This window comes from Trichechus manatus, unplaced genomic scaffold (assembly GCF_000243295.1).
Source record: "Trichechus manatus latirostris isolate Lorelei unplaced genomic scaffold, TriManLat1.0 scaffold00069, whole genome shotgun sequence".
Taxonomy (NCBI): domain Eukaryota; kingdom Metazoa; phylum Chordata; class Mammalia; order Sirenia; family Trichechidae; genus Trichechus; species Trichechus manatus.
The window spans coordinates 2,469,226-2,488,488 of record NW_004444005.1 but is presented as its reverse complement, the minus strand read 5'-3'; the positions used below and the strand labels follow the sequence as shown (position 1 = coordinate 2,488,488).

General features: G+C 38.0%; 1 protein-coding gene across 2 annotated transcripts in view; it reads right to left on the bottom strand.

Annotated features, from left to right (window-relative positions):
• Positions 1-15,506: 15,506 nt before the first annotated feature.
• Positions 15,507-19,263, bottom strand: part of PTGES3 (prostaglandin E synthase 3) — a 28,624-nt gene continuing 24,867 nt past the window's right edge. The window contains exons 6-8 of one of the 2 annotated variants that reach the window (XM_004379911.2): positions 17,879-17,941; positions 16,960-16,984; positions 15,507-16,678 (exon numbers count right to left, since the gene is read on the bottom strand). In XM_004379911.2, the coding sequence (XP_004379968.1) occupies positions 16,659-16,678; positions 16,960-16,984; positions 17,879-17,941 (108 nt within the window). In that variant the 3' untranslated portion in view covers positions 15,507-16,658. The remainder of the gene's footprint in view (positions 16,679-16,959; positions 16,985-17,878; positions 17,942-19,263) is intronic. The other variant, XM_023734550.1, reaches the window with a different exon arrangement.

Sequence of the window (19,263 nt, the reverse complement as noted above, 5' to 3'; positions counted from 1 at the left end):
ATAGTATTGATTTTATTCAGAGACGTTCGAGGGCAAGGGGGAATCCTTAATCTTCCTATTAGAAGAAACATGGATATATGAAATAGTTCTGCAGGAGTCTATGTTCCCAGACTTTATCCCACCAGCCCCCATTAATTTTAATTTTTCTGCATGATCCTGTTTGGCAGTGGGGAGCTATAGGGAAGAGAAGAGAATGTTAAGTTGGAAGTGCCTATGGTAATCTTGCCTAATAAGAGGGAAGGAACTCAATAAAACACCAACATGTAAGGGAGCAGGCAGAGAAAAAGGAACAAAAAAAAGGACCCAGCAGAGGAGTGAGAACCAAAGAACATAGTGTTTACAATCAAGGAAGGAGAATGTCAAGGAGAACATGGTCAACAATATCAATCACATAAAGATCCTGTAAAGTAAGGGCTGAAAATAGTTGGGTTTGGCCAACTAGAAATTCATTTAGTGGTAAAACAGAGTCAAAGGTAATTTCAGCGGGCTGAATCAAAACACAGGGTATCCATTTTTTATTCATGGCCTGTGCCCTTTCCATTACACTGGGCAACATCCCGGTTAACGAAAAACAAACCTGTTGCTTTGCCATAGAGTCGATTCTGACTCATGGAGACCCTTATGTGTCAGAGCAGAACTCTGCTCCGTAGGGCTTTCTTGGCTGTCATCGTTTATGGAAGCAGATCACCAGGCCTTTATTTTGCAGCGTCGCTAAGTGGGTTCAAACATCAACCTTTAGGCTAGTAACTCATTGCTGTCAAGTCAATTCCGACTCACAGTGACCTTATAGGGCAGAGCAGAACTGCCCCATAGGATTTCCAAGGATAGGCAGGAGGATTCGAACTGCCAACTTTTTGGTTAGCAGCTAAGCTCTTAACCACCGCACCACCAGGGCTCCTTTAGGCTGCTAGTGGAGCACAAACTGCAAACCGTTTGTGCCACCCAGGAACCTTAGTTAACAAATGTTGTTGCTGGGTGCTGTCGAGTTGATTCCAAGTCATAGCGACCCTGTGTACTACAGAACGAAACACTGCCCGGTCCTGCGCCATGCTCACAATCATTGTTACGCTTGAGCCCATTGTTGCAGCCACTGTGTCGATCCATTTATTTCACTGTAGGTCTTCCTCTTTTTCGCTGACCCTCTACTTTACAAAGCATGAAGTCTTTCTCCAGGGCTTGATCCCTTCTGATAACATGTCCAAAGTATAGAAGACGTAGTCTTGCCATCCTTGCTTCTAAGGAGCATTCAGGTTGTGTGCTTCTTCCAAGACAGATTTGTTCGTTCTTTTGGCCGTACAGGGTATATTCAATATTCTTCACCAGCACCACAATTCAAAGGCGGCAGTTCTTCTTCGATCTTCCTTATTCATCATCCAGCTTTCACATGCATATGAGGCAATTGAAAATACCATGGCTTGAGTCAGGCACACCTTAGTCTTCAAGGTGACTTCTTTGGTTTTCAACACTTCAAAGAGGTCTTTTGCAGCAGATTTGCCCAGTACAATGCATCCTTTGATTTCTTGACTGCTGCTTCCATGGGTGTTGATTGTGGATCCAAGTAAAATGAAATTCTTGACAACTTCAATCTTTTCTGTGTTTATCGAGATGTTGCTTATTGGCTCAGTTGTGAGGATTTCTGTTTTATTTATGTTGAGAGTTAACAAATCGGGACCCATATATTTCACATGCCTTCCTCACTATTAGAGCTGACGTTTCTGTAAATAGACTAGAATACTTAAGAGTACTGCCACTGGAGCCAGACTGGGTTAAATTTTTGTGTTTGCCACTTACTACCTGTGTCATTGGGCAAATTATTTAGTCTTCCTGTACATCAGTTTCCTCGTCTGTAAAATGGGGATGATAATCAAATGGAGATGATCTCATAGGATTGTTTTGAGGATTAGTAGATTATTATATGAAAGAAGCACTTAGAACAGTGTCTGGTACATAGTTAGCACCAAATATGTGTTTAGCTATTATTTTTACTTACTCTTGACTTACTATTAAGATCCTGTCCAATCCATTTATCAGTTTTTGCATCTCAAGCATTGGATGAGCAGAATCCCATAGGTATTGTGCCCTCAAAAACATAATAAAGAGCAAATACTGTTTTGGATTATTTTATTTTTATTCTATGAAGAATTAGTTGCTTTAAAAAAGGGATCTTAAAAGAACCCTTTGTCTTTCAACGTAAACTAGTCATTTGTGAGCCAGTGTATTCCTTATCTGTGGCCTTAATCGTTTCTGATGTAAAAAAGGATAATTTTATATTGAAGCCAAGGAGATCCAAGTGTTCCTCCTCTTTTGCTCCCCTAAGACTTAATCGTACTCGAGAATGTTGGTATTGTACAATCAATTTTGGCCTTGGCCAAATTGGAGTGTTATTAACCATCAAGCATATTTACACTGACACTTCACTTAACCCAGATTTCAAATGAAATATTTTCACATAAATTTCCAGGCCACTGATGCTCATCACTTTTCAAAATGTTATCACACATTTCTATGTCCTGTTAGTGGATTATCAAGTAATTTAACTTATTCTAGAACATTTCAGAAACCCTGGTGGTGTAGTGGTTAAGAGCCATGGCTGCTAACCAAAAGGTTGGCATTTCAAATCTACCAGGTGCTCCTTGGAAACCCTATGGGGTGGTTCTACTCTGTCCTATAGGGTCACTGTGAGTTGGAATTGACTCGACAGCGATGGGTTTTTGGTTTGGTTTCAACATCCCCGTTATTCATTAAGCAAATGTTTTGTATCACATTGCGATGCTAAATGTTTTCAGTGTCACTGAGGTGGGTGTACAGAGCTATTTCTCCGTAATGAGACCATTATGCTAGAATTTGTGAGCTTTTAATTTTTCCAACTCCTTCATTGTCAATGTTTGACCTCAACAACTTCTTCTCCTGGCCTTCTGAAATCAGATAACCTGTTAAATTTATAGGTAATACTGTCTAAAATAAGCTCGATTAGCTTGAGTTAAGATAGGTCTTAAGAGTCTTTCTGAAGAAATAATGTCATCTATTTTAGAGTTCTGCCCGTTTTGGTCCTAATTCATATTTTCATATTTCTTGATTAAAACACAGATAGTTCTCAGGTGATAATTTTATCTAAAATACAAGTTATTTTTTATGGGACAAAGAAACCACATAGACCTAAGTTATTTTTTTTAACAAATTAATTCCAAATGGCTACACCCTGTAAGTTATGACTGAAAACCTCACCAATTTTGTCTTAAGGGGAAATTGCATTTTCCACCAACTATACCTCCTTATTACCACCATCCATACTGATCTTTTCTCAGATTCTTTCAGTACTCTGGTGATCTGTAGAATGTCTTCTCTCTACCACATTTTTTTTGTTTTTGTTTTTTTAATTGTGCTTTAAGTGAAACTTTACAGTTAAGTTAGTTTCTCATACAAAAATTTATAAACACATTGTTATATGACCCTAGTTGCTCTATAATGTGACAGCACACTGCTCCTTTCCACCCTGGAATTCCTGTGTCCATTCAACCGGCTCCTGTCCTTCTTGCCTTCTCATCTTGCCTCCACCCAGCAGCTACCCATTTAGTTTCATGTATCTACTTGAGCTAAGAAGCACTCTCTTTACAATAGAGTATCATTTTATGACTTACAGTCCAGTCTAATCTATGTCTGAAGAGTTGGCTTCAGGAATGGTTTCAGTTCTGGGATAACAGAGAGTCCAGGGGCCATGTCTTCCTGGGTTCTTCCAGTCAGACTATGAAGTCTGGTCTTTTTACTAGAATTTGAGTTCTGCACCCCACTTTTCTCCTGCTCTGTCAGGGACTCTCTGTTATGTTCCCTGTCAGGGCAGTCATTGGTGATAGCTGGGCACCATCTAGTTCTTCTGGTCTGAGGCTGATGGAGTCTCTGGTTTATGTGACACTTTCTGTCTGTTGGGATAATATTTTCCTTGTGTCTTTGGTGTTCTTCATTCTCCTTTGCTCCAGGTGGGTTGGGACCAACTGATGCATCTTAGATGGCCACTTGCTAGCTTCTAAGACCCCAGACGCCACTCACCAAAGTGGGATGAAGAAAATTTTCTAAATAAACTTTGTTATTTTAAATTGACCTCCATTACACCTGAAACCATGGTCCCCAGACCTCTACCTCTACTATTCTGTCTCTCAAACTGTTTGGTTATATTCAGGAAACTTCTTAGCTTTTGGTTTAGTCCTGTTGTGCTAACTTCCCCTGTATTGTGTATTGTCCTTCCCTTCACCTAAGATAATTCTTATTTACTATCTAGTTAGTGAATACCCCTCTCCCTCCCTCCCCACCCTCTTAACCATCAAAGAATGTTTTCTTCTGTGTTTAAACCTTTCTTCAGTTCTTATAATAGTGGTCTTATACAATATTTGTCCTTTTGCAACTAATTTCACTCAGCATAATGCCTTCCAGATTCCTCCATGTTATGAGATGTTTCACGGATTCATCATTGTTCTTTATTGTTTTGTAGTATTCCATTGTATGAATATACCATTATTTGTTTATCCATTCGTCTGTTGATGGGCACCTAGGTTGTTTCCATCTTTTTGCTATTGTCAACAGTGCTGCAGTGAACATGGGTGTGCATATATCTATTCATGTGACGGATCTTATTTCTCCACGATATGTTCCAACGAGTGGGATTGCTGGATCATATGGTACTTCTATATCCAGTTTTTTAAGGAAGCTCCAAATCAAATTTCCAAAGTGGTCATACAATTTTACATTCCTACCAGCAGTATGTAAATGTTCCAGTCTCTCCACAACCTCTCCAATATTTATTATTTTGTGTTTTTTGGATTAATGCTAGCCTTGTTTGGATTAATGCTAAATGGTATCTTACTATAATTTTGATTTGCATTTCTCTAATGGCTAATGATCGTGAGCATTTCCTCATGTATCTGTTAGCCGCCTAAATGTCTTCTTTGGAAAAGTGCCTATTTATATCCTTTGCCCATTTTTTAATTGGGTTATTTGTCTTTTTGTTGTTGAGGTGTTGCAGTATCTTGTAGATTTTAGAGATTAGACCCTGATCAGATATGTCAGAACCAAAATTTTTTTCCCAGTCTGTAAGTTGTCTTTTTACTCTTTTGGTGAAATCTTTTGATGAGCACAAGTATTTGATGTTTAGGAGCTCCCAGTTATCTAGTTTCTCTTCTGGTGTTTGTGCATTGTTAGTAATATTTTGTATTTTGTTTATGCCAATGTATTAGGGCTCCTAGCATTGGGAGCCCTGTTTTTTCTTCTATGATCTTTATTGTTTTAGGTTTTATATTTAGGTCTTTGATCCATTTTGAGCTAGTTTTTGTGCATGGTGTGAGGTATGGGTCTTGTTTCTGTTTTTTGCAGATGGATATCCAGTTATGCCAGCACCATTTGTTAAAGAAACTGTCTTTTCCGCTATTAACGGACTTTGAGCCTTTGTCAACTATCAGCAGCACATAGGTGGATGAATTTACATCTGCATTCTCAATTCTATTCTGTTAGTCTATGTATCTGTTGTTGTACCAGTACCAGGCTGTTTTGACCACTGTGGCGGTATAATAGGTTCTAAAATCAGGTAGTGTGAGGCCTCCCACTTTGTTCTTCTTGAGTAATGCTTTACTTATCCAGAGCTTCTTCCCTTTCCATACGAAGCTGGTGATTTGTTTCTCCATCTCATTAAAAAATGCCATTGGAATTTGTACCAGGATTGCTTTGGGTAGAAATGACATTTTCACAATGTTGAGTTTTTCTGTCCGCGAGCAAGGTATGTTTTTCCACTTATGTACGTCTCTTTTGGTTTCTTACAGTAGCGTCTTGTGGTTTTTATTGTATAGGTCTTTTACATCTCTGGTCAGATTTATTCCTAACTATTTTATCTTCTTGGGGACTATTGTAAATGGTATTGATTGGCTGATTTCCTCTTTGAAGTTCTCTTTGTTGGCATAGAGGAATCCAACTGATTTTTGTATGTACATCTTGTATCCTGATACTTTGCTAAAATCTTCTGTTAGTTCCAGTAGTTTTCTTCTGGATTCTTTGGGGGTTTTCGGTGTATAAGATCATATCATTTGCAAATAGAGATACTTTTACTTCTTCCCTGCCAATTTGGATGCCCTTTATTTCTTTTTCTAGCCTAATGGCTCTGGCTAGGACCTCCAGCACAATGTTGAATAAGAGTGATGATAAAAGGCATCCTTGAATGGTTCCCGTTCTCAAGGAGAATGCTTTCAGAGACTCTCCATTTAGGATGATGTTCGTTGTTGGCTTTGTATAAATATACTTAATTATGTTGAGGAATTTCCCTTCTATTCCTATTTTGCTGAGAGTTTTTATCATGAATGAGTGTTGGACTTTGTCAAATGCCTTTTCTGCATCAATTGGTAAGGTCATGTGGTTCTTGTCTTTTATTTATGTGATGGATTACATTGATTGTTTTTCTAATGTTGAACCATCACTGCATACCTGGTATGAATGCCACTTGGTCATGGCTAATTATTTTTTTGATATGTTGTTGAATTCTATTGGCTGGAATTTTGTTGAGGATTTTTGCATCTATGTTCATAAGGGATATTGGTCTGTAATTTTCTTTTTTTGTAGTGTCTTTACCTGGTTTTGGTATCAGGGTTATGCTGGCTTCATAGAATGAGTTTGGGAGTATTCCATCCTTTTCTATGCTCTGAAATACCTTTAGGATTAGTGGTGTTAACTCTTCTCTGAAAGTTTGGTAGAATTCTCCAGTGAAATAGTCCGGGCCAGGGTTTTTTTTTGTTGGGAGTTTTTAAATTACCTTTTCAATCTCTTCTTTTGTTATAGGTTTATTTAGTTGTTCTACCTCTGTTTGTGTTAGTTTAGGTAGGTAGTGAGTTTCTAGAAATTTGTCCATTTCCTCTAGGTTTTCAAATTTGTTAAAGTACAATTTTCCATGGTATTCTGATACTTTTAATTTCAGTTGGGTTAGTTGTGATATCACCCATCTCATTTCTTATTCAGGTTATTTGCTTCATTTCCTGTTTTTCTTTTGTCAGTTCAGCCAATGGATTATTGATTTTGTTGATAAAAAACAACAAAGAACCACTTTTGGTCTTGTTAACTCTTTCAGTTGTTTTTCTATTTCATTTAATTCTGCTCTAATTCTTATTATTTCCTTTTTTCTGGTGCCCAAGGGCTTCTTTTGTTGCTCTCTTTCTATTTGTTCGAGTTGTAAAGTTAATGTTTTGATTTTGGGCCTTTCTTCTTTTTGGATGTGTGCCTTTATTGCTATAAACTGACCTCTGAGCACTGCTTTTTCTGTGTCCCAAAGGTTCTGGCAGGATGTGTTTTCATTCTCATTTGATTCTGTGAATTTCTTTATTCCATCCTTAATTTCTTCTCTAACAGTAGTTTTTGAGCAAGGTGTTGTTCAGTTTCCATGTGTTTGACTTTTTCTTGCTTTTTCCATTATTGATTTCTACCTTTTATGGTCAGAAAAGATGTTTTGTAATATTTCAATGCTTTGGATTCTGTTAAGTCTTGCTTTATGGCCTAATATGTGGTCTGTTCTGGAGAATGTTCCATGTGTGTTGGAAAAGAAAGTATACTTGGCTGCTGTTGGGTGGAGTGTTCTGTATATGTCTATGAGATCAAGTTGGTTGATTGTGGCATTTAGATCTTTCACGTCTTTATTGAGCCTCTTTCTGGATGTTCTGTCCTTCACGGAAAGTGGTGTGTTGAAGTCTCCTACTATTCTTGTGGAGCTGTCTATCTCTTTTCAATGCTGTTAGTTTGATATATTTTGGAGCCCTGTCATTGTGTGCATAAATATTTATCATGGTTATGTCCTCCTGGTGTATTGACCCCTTTAATCATTATATAGTGTCCTTCCTTATCCTTTGTGGTGGATTTTACTTTCAAGTCTATTTTGTCAGAGATCTATATTGCCACTCCTGCTCTTTTTTGAGTGTTGTTTGCTTGATGCATATTTTTCCATCCTTTGAGCTTTAGTTTGTTTGTGTCTTTAAGTCTAAGGTGTGTCTCCTGTAGGCACCATATAGACGGATCATGTTTTATAATCCATTCTACCACTCTCTTTCTCTTTATTGGTGCGTTTAGTCCATTTACATTCAGTGTAATTATTGATGGGTATGGTTCAGTGCTGTAATTTTGACGTATTTTTTTGTGTGTGTTGTTGACAGTTTCTTTGTTCCACTTAATTTTCTGTGCTGAGTCATTTTTATGTATTTTCTTTTCATTTTTTTCATTGTTGTTGATTTTGTATTTGCTGAGTCTTTATGTTTTTCTTGTTTTTTATTTTGATGTGTAGGATTCTTAGTTTCTTTTGTGGTTACCTTAATATTTACCCCTGTTTTTCTAAGTCTAAACCAGTCTTTTATTTCTTTATATCACCTTGACTTCCTCTCCATATGAAAGATCTATGACTACATTTTTTTTAGTCCCTGTTTTTTGTTTTAATGTTGTCATCTTTTATGTATTGACGTCTTTGTTTCCATATTTACAGTGTTTTAGCTTTGATTTAATTTTGTGACTTGCCTATCTGGGTTGATATCTGGTTGCTCTATCCTGTGTTCTAGTCCTGGGTAGTTATCTGATGTTATTGAGTTTCTAACCAGAGGATTCCCTTTAGTATTTCTTGTAATTTTGGTTTGGTTTTTGCTAATTCCCTAAACTTCTGTTTGTCTGGAAATACCCTAATTTTGTCATCATATTTAAGAGACAGTTTGCTGGATATATAATTCTTGGCTGGTGATTTTTTTCCTTCAAGGCTTTATATATGTTATCCCATTGCCTTCTTGCCTGCATGGTTTCTGCTGAGTAGTCTGAGCTCAGTCTTACTGACTCTCCTTTGTAGAGGACTTTTCGTTTATCCCTAGCCACTCTTAAAATTTTCTATCATTGGTTTTGGCAAGTTTGGCTGTAATATGTCTTGGTGACTTTCTTGTGGGATCTACCTTGTGTGTTATTCAGTGAGCATCTTGGATAGATAGCTTATCATCTTTCACAATATCAGGAAAGTTTTCTGCCAACAAATCTTCAACAATTCTCTCTGTATTTTCTGTTATCCCCCCACTGTTCAGGTACTCCAGTCACTGATAGGTTATAGCTCTTGATACAGTCCTATGTAATTCTTAGGGTTTCTTCATTTTTAAAAATTCTTTTATCTGATTTTTCCCCAAATAAGTTGGTGTCAAGTGCTTTATCTTCAATCTTGCTAATTCTGACATCCATTTCCTCAATTCTGCTATGACTTTCTATTGAGTTGTCTAATTCTGAAATTTTGTTAATCATCTAGAATTCTGTTATGCTGTCTCTATGGATTCTTGCAGCCAGTTAAATTTGTCATTATGGTCTTCTCTAATCTTAAGTTCCTCTATTGCTTTGTCTGTGTTTCTTGGCTTGTTCTGTGTTTTGCCTGATCTCCTTCCTGATCTCTTTCAGAGTTCTGTATATTAATCTTTTGTATTCTACCTCTAATAATTCCAAGTTCTCTTCCTCCAGATTTCTTGATTCTTTGTTTTGGGAGCTTGCTGAAGCCATCATCGTCTGCTTCTTTATGTGATTTGATATTGACTGTTGTCTCCGAGCCATCAATAAGTGATTATACTTATTTATTTTATGTTTGCTTACCGTGTCCTACCTTCTTGTTTTGATATGCACAAATAGGCTCCTCATGTGACCTAGTTTGATTATTGGCACCTTTGAAGCTCTAATGTCCTGTGACCAGGTGGTTAGGTTACTAGGTACGTGAGCCCAGGAGTCAATTTACTTTTCTTGTATGGATTCAGCTCAGGTGTCCAGGTAGTCAGTCACCAAGTGTGTGGTGTAGGCTCTCACCTACAATTCTATATAGGCAGGGGTGATTGGAGTAGGTGCAGGTATCTGGCTGCAGGAGGGGGTCACATGCTGAGCAAGGCACAGGGCTGATGGCTGCCCCGAGTGTCTGGGAGGAAAGCGTGTCCCTGTTCCCTGGAGTGCATAGGTGGGTGAGTTTTGCAGCCGGACTCTGGGCACCCAGTGCTGTTGGCTGTAAGGACTGGGAGGCACCACTTATTCTTAGACCCCTGTCACAGGTGGCTAGGTGGTGTAGGTGGAGCCACCAGTCCTCAGGCCCCTCATGTGGGTAGGTGAGGGCCCTGCTTAATGAGCAGAGCAGTGTCAAATGTCATGAACCTGCCACTCCACCATACAGGTGATACAGTTGAAGTTAGGTGTCAGGTATATACTCTGTTGTGCTATTGAGGGCCTATGCTGTTGAAATGGGCCCACACAGGTGTATGCAGTGGTGAAAGGCATTCAGTCTGTGAACCCTTATGCCTGTGCCTAGGCAAAGGAGCTGTGGCTGCCCTGAGTTCCTGACTTTGGGAGCTGGCAGATTATTTTTTCCCCGTTTGTTAATTTGTTCCCTGTCCAAGGCCAGAAGAATGGCTAGGGTGCGTGAGGGGTCCTACTTCTGGCCCAGGGGATGTGGCACTTGCTGAAGCTGGCCTGGGACCTGGTGCAGAGTGGGGAGGAGGCAGGTAAATGGGAGAGAGGTTCTTCCCAAATGGGGTGTTTTTTGATCCACGTTGTAGGTTAGACACATCTTATCTTTTGCCGATGGAGTGCTGCTTTTCACTGGTTCTGGAGGCCTAAGCAGTCTCTCCACTGCTCGGTCTCTCTTGATGTGGAAAACACCTCCCCAGAGCCGCTGCTTGCCTCACAGTGCATGCCAGCAGATCCAGCCTGCAGGGTGCCAGCTCCCACAGGGTCAGGTCTGGCAACTCCTCGCTGCTTCTGAACCATCTCTCCCTCTACCTGCCACTCAGTCCAGTTCCTCAGCTTTGCCTTTGATGTTCAGGGCTTCTAGATTGTCATGTGTAATTGATTCACTCGTTTTTCTGGGTCTTTGTTGTAAGAGGGACCACAAGAAGTGTCTGACTACTCCGCTGTCTTGGCCCCACCTCTTCTTTTTTAATTTGTGTTTTTGGTGAAAGTTTACACAGCAAGTTACTTTTCCACTTCACATTTTCCACATAAATTGTTCTGTGACATCAGTTACATTTTTCACAATGCATCATCATTCTACTTGTGTTCTGGTTGTTCCATTTCCAGTACTCTAGTTTCCCTGCCCCCTTATCTTCCTGTCTTTGCTTTAGTAAATGTTGACGTTTTGGTCGTCTTGTATATATGGTTTTTATTGTAGAGCGCCATTCTTATGGGTAATATCCTTTGTTTTGTGTGTCATTCAGCTGTTTTGGTAAAAAGTGATCTCAGGGGATAATTTCCATTCAAGGTTTAAAGAATATCTCAGGGCAATAGTCTCAGGAGTCCTCTGGTCTCAACTGGTCCAGTTAGTCTGGCCTTTTTTAAGAATTTGAGTTTTGTGTTCTGTGTTTTTCTCCCATTCTATGCGGGACCATCTATTATGACCTCGGCCAGAACGGTCAGTCGTGTCTACCACATCTTTTTTTTAAATTGTGCTTTAGGTGAAAGTTTACAGCTCAATTTCTCATACAAAAATTTATACACATATTTTGTGATATTAGTTGCAATCCCCACAATGTGACAGCACACTCCCCCTTTACACCCCAGGTTCCCTATGTCCATTCAACCAGGTCCTGTCCCTTCCTGCCTTCTCATCCTGCCTCTGGACAGAGGATGCTCATTTGGTCTTGTGTATCTGATTGAACTAAGCACACTCCTCACGTGTATTTTTTTTTCTTTGTTTTATAGTCCTGTGTAATCTTTGTTTGAAGAGTGTGCTTTGGGAATGGTTTTAGTTCTGGGTTAACAGAGCATCCAGAGGCCATAGTTTCGGGGGTTCCTCCGGTCTCCATCAGACCATTGTCTGATCCTTTTATGTGAATTTGAGTTCTGCTCTGCACTTTGCTCCTGTTCCTTCCAGTACTCTGTTGTGTTCCCTGTCAGGGTGGTCATGGGTGGTAGCCAGGCACCATCTAGTTTGTCTGGTCTCAGGCTAGTGGAATCTCTGGTTTATGTAGACCTTCAGTCTCTTGGGCTAATACTTTCCTTGTGTCTTTGTTCTTCGTTCTCCTTTGCTCCAAGTGGGTTGGGACCAATTGATGCATCTTAGATGGCCGCTTGCCAAGTGTTTAAGACCCCAGACACCACTCACCAAAGTGGGATGCAGAAGATTTTCTTAACAAACTTTGTTATTCCAGTTGACTTAGATGCCCCCCGAAATAAAGGTCCCCAGGCCCCAGCCCCACCTACTCTGTCCCTCAAAGCGTTCGGATGTGTTCACGAAACTTCTTAGCTTTTGCCTTGGTCCAGCTGTGCTGACTTCCCATATTGTGTGTTGTCCTTCCCTTCACTGAAGATGAGCCTTATCTGCTATCTAGTTAGTGAATTCCTCTTCCCCTCACTCCCCATCCTTGTAATCACCAAAGAATGCCTTCTTCTATGTTTAAACCTTTTCTTGAGTTCTTATAATAGTGGTCTCATACAATATTTGTCCTTTTGCAACTGACAAATTTCACTCAGCATAATGCCTTCCAGATTCAGCCATGTTGTGAGGTATTTCAGATTCATAACTGTTCTTTATCATTGCATAGTATTCCATTGTGTATGTATTATAATTTGTATATCCATGCTTCTGCTGATGGGCACTGAGGCTGCTTCCATCTTTTTGCTGTTGTGAACAATGCTGCAAGAAACATGGGTGTGCATGTCTGTATGATGGCTCTTACTTCTCTACCACATTTCTTGACAGTCATCCTGTGTGATTTCAAATTCCATGAAAATAATCCATTCCATATTGCAGCTTCACAGTTCTTTAACCTCTTCAATGTCAACCACTTTCACATTTCATTTAAGCAGCCTATTCCCAGTCATCTCCAACTTTTATCATCCAGAAATCTCCAACAGAAACCCATTCTTCTCTCCTCTGACCACAATTTTGGGGTGCTTCTGTCTTTATAAATATTACACAATACACTCTAGTTGTAAAGGATTACAAGTCCTTTCACCATCACTCCCCAAACCCCACTTCCCTTCCCAGAAATAATCACTGAAAAATTTGTTTTGCATACACCCCCTTTCCATTCTATCCATTTCATATACGCACAATGTATACATTCCCATTTTTAAAAACACCTAAGAGAACTTAAGTTTTCTGATGTTAACAGTATGTTCTGGAGAATTTTCTCAATCAGTATATTTACATTCATTATATTATGACTGCATATTATGCCATAATAAGATGTGTAGTAACTGATATAACTACTCCCCTACTGAGAGTCATTTAGGTTGTTTCAAATGGCTATTTCACGCAATACTGGAGGAAAAAAACCCCGAAAACTTTGTATGCAACATCATCGTGTATACCATTTAGTACTTTAATGGATTCCTGAAAATAGAACTTTGGCTCAAAATCACATGCATTTAAATGACATTCTGCTAAATTGACGTCTAAAACAATCTTGTTAATTTACTAGGTTCCCAGCATCCTTGCCAAAACGTTAATATAATGAAACTTTATTTACATTTCCGTACTTGCTACCAAGATGCAGTATTTTCATGTTTATAGGCATTCGTATTTTTTCAGTGATATATTCCTCTTTTGTCCTTTTTTTTTTAACAATTGGCTTGTCATTACTGTCTTTCAAATGGTTTTTCTTCTAGTATGTCACGTATCTTTTATGTGAATTTTTAGTAAGGTCAGATTTTTTCTTTGTTGCTGCTAGATTTTATCATCTTTGGAAGGATACCCCATGTCATCTTAGGCTGGTGATTAATGAATTGTTTCTTTAATGAGTGGGCCAGAACCACCTGCATCAGAATCATCCAAATCTGTACTATCCAATATGGTAGTCACTAGCAATACCAGACTATTTAATAAAATTTCAGTTTCTCAGTTTCACTAATCACATGTCAGTAACTCAATAGCTCTATGTGGTTAGCAGCTACTCTACCACTATAAAGACCACTTCTTTCATCACAGTTTCCTGCTGAACAGGGCTGCTATCTCAGCTGAACCAACTGAATGAGAATCTACATTTTAGATCTAAAGCGGTGGTTGTCAAAACTTTAGCATACACCAGAATCACTTAAACCAGATCACTGGATGCCACTCTCCCAAGTTTCTGATTCAATAGGTCTATTTGGGGGCCCGGAATTCGTATTTCTAAGTTCCTAGGTGAGGTTGATGCTGCCAGTCCAAGCACTATAATTGAGAAACACAGTTCTTTTACTCCTTAGGATCACAAGATACGGCTACGGAATGATTTATTGGAGTATGGAAGTGAAAGTGATTGGATTTAAGTTCTGTATAAGTTCTACACATTAACTATGAAATTATCCAGGCTGATGGTAAAACTTGTGACAATTTGGTTTGTCACCAAGCCCTATTTGACCACCTACATCTCTCTCTCCACATCACTGCTCGTGTGTACCCTTTATCTTTTACCATTTAACTGAATTATTACACTATCTTGTTTGCTTACCTCCATACCCCCAAACATTACCCACTGTATGGCTGATATTTCTGAAATGCATTCATTCAACAAGTATTTACTGAGTTTTCACCACAACAGGTACTCTGCTGAGTTAGACATGTAGCGGTGGTAGGTAATGCCCTACACTCTTCTACTAGGAACAAACTTTCAACCTGAGATCTGCTAAATCTCTCTAACAGAGTTAAAGAGATCAGACACCACACACAAAGCCTGGTACCTGACTGATTCAGCAAAATCATGTTTAAATGTTCAAACACAGATTTTAAAAATTATAAAAATCTTAAAAAACTGAATCAAGTCAGAAATCCACCAAGCTATATTTTCTTAATGCCACAAGCTTAACAGCTAGTAGTTGGCTACTGAGTCCTTAACAAATCTTTAATCTCCAGAACTGATATACAAAAGTAGTTTATTCAAGAAAATGAAAGGCTTTTTGAACATTTTTCCCCCACAGCTAAGAACTACACTATACGTCAGTCATGCTGATTTCTTTTGGCATGCTTCGGAAGACCGAGTCTTTAAAAAGAAAAAAAAAAAAAAAAAAAAAAAAGTCCACGTATACACTCAAATGTGGAAAAATCTAGGGCTCTTCATGAAATTGCATTCCTTAACAGGATCAGAACCCAAGCTATACTTCTATAACAAAACAGAGTTGAATGCCAAGTGCTGTTACGCCCATAGCCTCCGAAAGTAGGTTTTCTAGCTGTAGCATTTAAGAAAATGGTTTTAAATACCAGTCTTAACCACCATACACCAAACAGGGGAAGGGAAAACGGTGGCATTTTCCCCTCTAAATCCCCATAATACCCTATACATACCTATTATTGCACTTCCCACCTATTGTTTGTTTTTTAATGTTTGTTCCCTAGCCTATCCTGTGACCTCTGAGCACAGCAATCATCCGAAGGATGAATCTTCATATTCCAGAACTTTAAGACTGCATGGAACACAGGTCCTTACCAAATATCTGACATGAAGAAGTACTGAAATGTGAGGCATTTCTATGCTACGAAAAATACAAAAGCTGAAGGGAATAAAAACTGCCAAAATGTAGACGGCTCAAAGATTTAGAGGAGGACAACATATTTAGTTTTATTTCAATCAAATCACAACACTTTCTTTTCCAACTGCTGCAAAATGCATCTACAATTTCCCATTACAGATCCACTTTAAAAAGGTTTCCTGTGAATATTACAGCAAGCCTTTTTTTCAAACAGAGGAATACTCACAAGTTCTTCCTCAAAAATATAAATTCCATTCCAGCAAATGGCAATAATACATGAAATTACAGTAAACCAGACACTTAAAAGGACAACCAAAAAGTCTTCCAACAGTTTATTAGAAAGAATGTAGATATTAAAAAAAATCCCCACTGTCATGAACACAAATTGAGGTTTTCAGCCCTGTTATAAGCTGAATCAAAAAATAATAATAATAATAATAAAAAATCCAATAGTGTATCAACATTTTTTCACTCATTTGCCACACTGACAGTGAAAATACAAATTTGGTCTAAATGTACAGACTCTCAAGCAACAATGTACAGCCTTTCTTCGTCCTCCATGCTAAGAGATGTAAAAGTTTAAGGGTCAAACAATACCAAAAGTACAGGCTTCAAAAACCATCTAGATTAGGGCATTCACTAGTTTTAGCTAAGATACATTTGGAACACTGACAAGTGATCACTTACATACAATAATGTGAAGTAAATTTCTTGAAAAATAAAACTTTAGTGGAACAATCCTGAAGATACACCAGAGGAACAGCAGGTTACCAGTTTACGGTGTCAGCCAATTTGTTTCAGCCACTTTGAGGCCAAGTTCTAAAATCTAAAATTTAGTTATCTTTCCCTAAGCTGAGAGCTTCCTATGATGTCAGTATCTATGTTACGAAGTAAAGGAGACTTAGGTGAAATGTTTTATTACAACTGCTGTGTATCAATTGCCTAAGACCTCAACAGCTTCATGGAAGTCTGGGAAGTAAGTTCATGCATAAGGTTACTGCCTTAGCTGACTTAAAATTGCCCCCATACAATGGTATATTATCAACCCTTAGTGAAGCCTTTTAAAAAACAAACAGGTTGAAAAATGGGTTAAAGAAGACAAATATCATCTGCCTTTAGATCTATCAACTCAGGAATTCTTTCAATTATGAAATCTTTTGCAGAGAAGTTATTTTTCTTTCTCAAAATTCCGGTGACGACAATATTCCTTACTCCAGGTCTGGCATTTCTGAAAGAATTTTAAAAAGTATTAAGTACAAAGAAACGATCTACCAACTTTTAAAAAAGTCTTACTGGAAAAGCAGCGAACAACAGAGTTAAATAGCTTCCTAACAAATTAACTGGTTGTCTTACCATCTCAAATCATTCAAATTTCTGCTTTGGCTATTTAAAGGCCATAAAGAAATAATCATTTTTCTTTCAAAAATTGTTAAGAAGTTAACTTCTCTGAGACTTGGGTCTTGATGTCAAACACTGCTATGTAAGTATACTTTTTACAAAGGCACTTACTTTCATCATCACTGTCTTGTGAGTCCTGCAAAAGGGGGTAAAAAAGAGTTAGCAAGGTGATCAAAAATTCCTCCGCTAACAGTTTACTTTAAAGCTGAAACACTGTACTTTTTGATTAATGTAGCAAAGGCATGTGGTTATATCTAGCCTAGGAATTTAATCATTGGACTTAGTAGCATGGTTTCTTAAGGTGAACAGACATAGAGCTGAGGATTTACCTTCCTGCAGAAGTTGGTATGTGCCTTTTGGTGATGATTTAGCCCACCCTCTAAATGCCTCCCTGTCAACCAGACTGAATCCTGGTATAAAACTGGTCCCTTATTCTCTCTTGGCATTCAATGGAAGAGGAAAAATGGCTCAATATGAAGATCACTGGAATGACTGTCAGAAGACAAGGAACTCTAATCCTAGCTATTGGATTAGTCTAAGTAAGCATTTTCCAAACTATTGAACAACTTTCTAGAAGATGTTAAAACAATGCTGAAGGGAAAATATCAAGAAAGTGGGTCTAGTATTCCTCCACTTATAAATTCACAATGTCCGATCTGTTTATTATAGTCTGTGATTAGTCCTGCCGTAAAACTTGTTTATAGTTTTCATTCTTAGCCTAAATGACAAAGTCAATCTCTAAACTAGCTCTTAAGTGAGTAGGATATATGATGCCTCTATGCAATGATTATTTTGAAATCTGGTCCTTTAAAAATGGTACATGGAACACAAGTTTCCTATTAGGTACTTATCCCTCAAAAATGGGCACATTTAAAAAACTGCTTTTCCCTATTAAATTTTTTAGGAAAAACCACCACCAAAAAGTGACCAAAAAAACCCCACACAAACCAATCTTGAATCTCTAAAACAACCTGTAAATATATTGTTTCTTACTATTAAAGTAAACAGAGAAAAGAATTTATAGACTTACATCATCTGCTCCATCTACTTCTGGTAAATCTACATCCTCATCACCACCCATGTTGTTCATCATCTATTTGAAGTGTAAAAATTAGTTTAAAAATTATGTTAAATTAAGCCCTAATTATTAGGTTTCATGTCCTAGATTAAACCAATGAAAAATGCAAAATAAACATAAGCATCTTCCTTTCTGGAAAAAAGCAGATTATAGGTAATTCTGATAAAATCCTGTAAGCTGCAGAAATTAAGACTAAGTTCTCACTGAAGCCATTCATCAAAATATTGATGTATAATGTAGAACTTAAATACCAAATTCTAAATTGTGGTTCTCTCTAACCATTAAGAAAAAGAATGGGATTCATTTGTAAGTGAAGGTTTATACTTCAAGCTAGGTGGCATGGCATGTGTTTTATGCTATTCTCATTATGGTTTTAAATACTGTGAAGAACCAATGATTTAAAATAAAGATGTTAGCAATATTAGTTTATATAAAAGTTCTGAACATTGATTCGAAGACTCAACATCAGTAACTACAAGTTAAGAACAGCAAATAAACATAATTCTTCAAAGAGGTACACACTGTGGAAGATCCACTTGTATACATAAATACCCTTGTATACTCATAATAAACTGGGACTAAGAAACTTGGAGCATACTTACATAAAGTATTAATTACCCACCTTTAGCTGTTTCTAATCATAAAGCAAGCAGTATATTATTTGAAGAGATACAGATAACTGAAGGCTAAACAACTATATCAGAACGAAGACAAACTTACCTTGTTAAGTTAAAAAATTTACATTTAAATTTCAGAAATATAAAAAATTTACATAACCATGCATAAATTAAGCACACAAAATCCAATGTCTTTAGGAATATATGCTTAACCAAATTTTAGAGTTGAAAGGAAGTTTAAAAAGATACCTAGTAACATCTCTCAGTATAAAAATTCTGGGCATACATCAACACATGAATGGACAAACTATGGTACATACACACAGTGGAGTACTATGCAACGAGAAAGAACAACAATGAATCTGTGAACCATCTCAGAACATGAATGAAACTGGAGGACATTATGCTGAGTGAAATAAGTCAATCACAAAAGGACAAATATTGTATGAGACCTGTATTGTAAAAACCCATGAAAAAGTTTACACACAAAATGTAACAATCTTTGTTGGTTACCAGGGATGGGAGGGGTGGGGGTAGGGGAATACTAAATACATAATAGATAAGTGGTATCTTGGGTGAAGGGTGAGACAGTACACAATACAGGAGTAACTAGCACAACTTGTACTAGGAAAGGTCATGGAAGCCCCACAGACACATCCAAACTCCGAGGGACTGACCTGCTGGGCGGAAGGCTCTGGGGACCATGGTCTCGGGGAACAT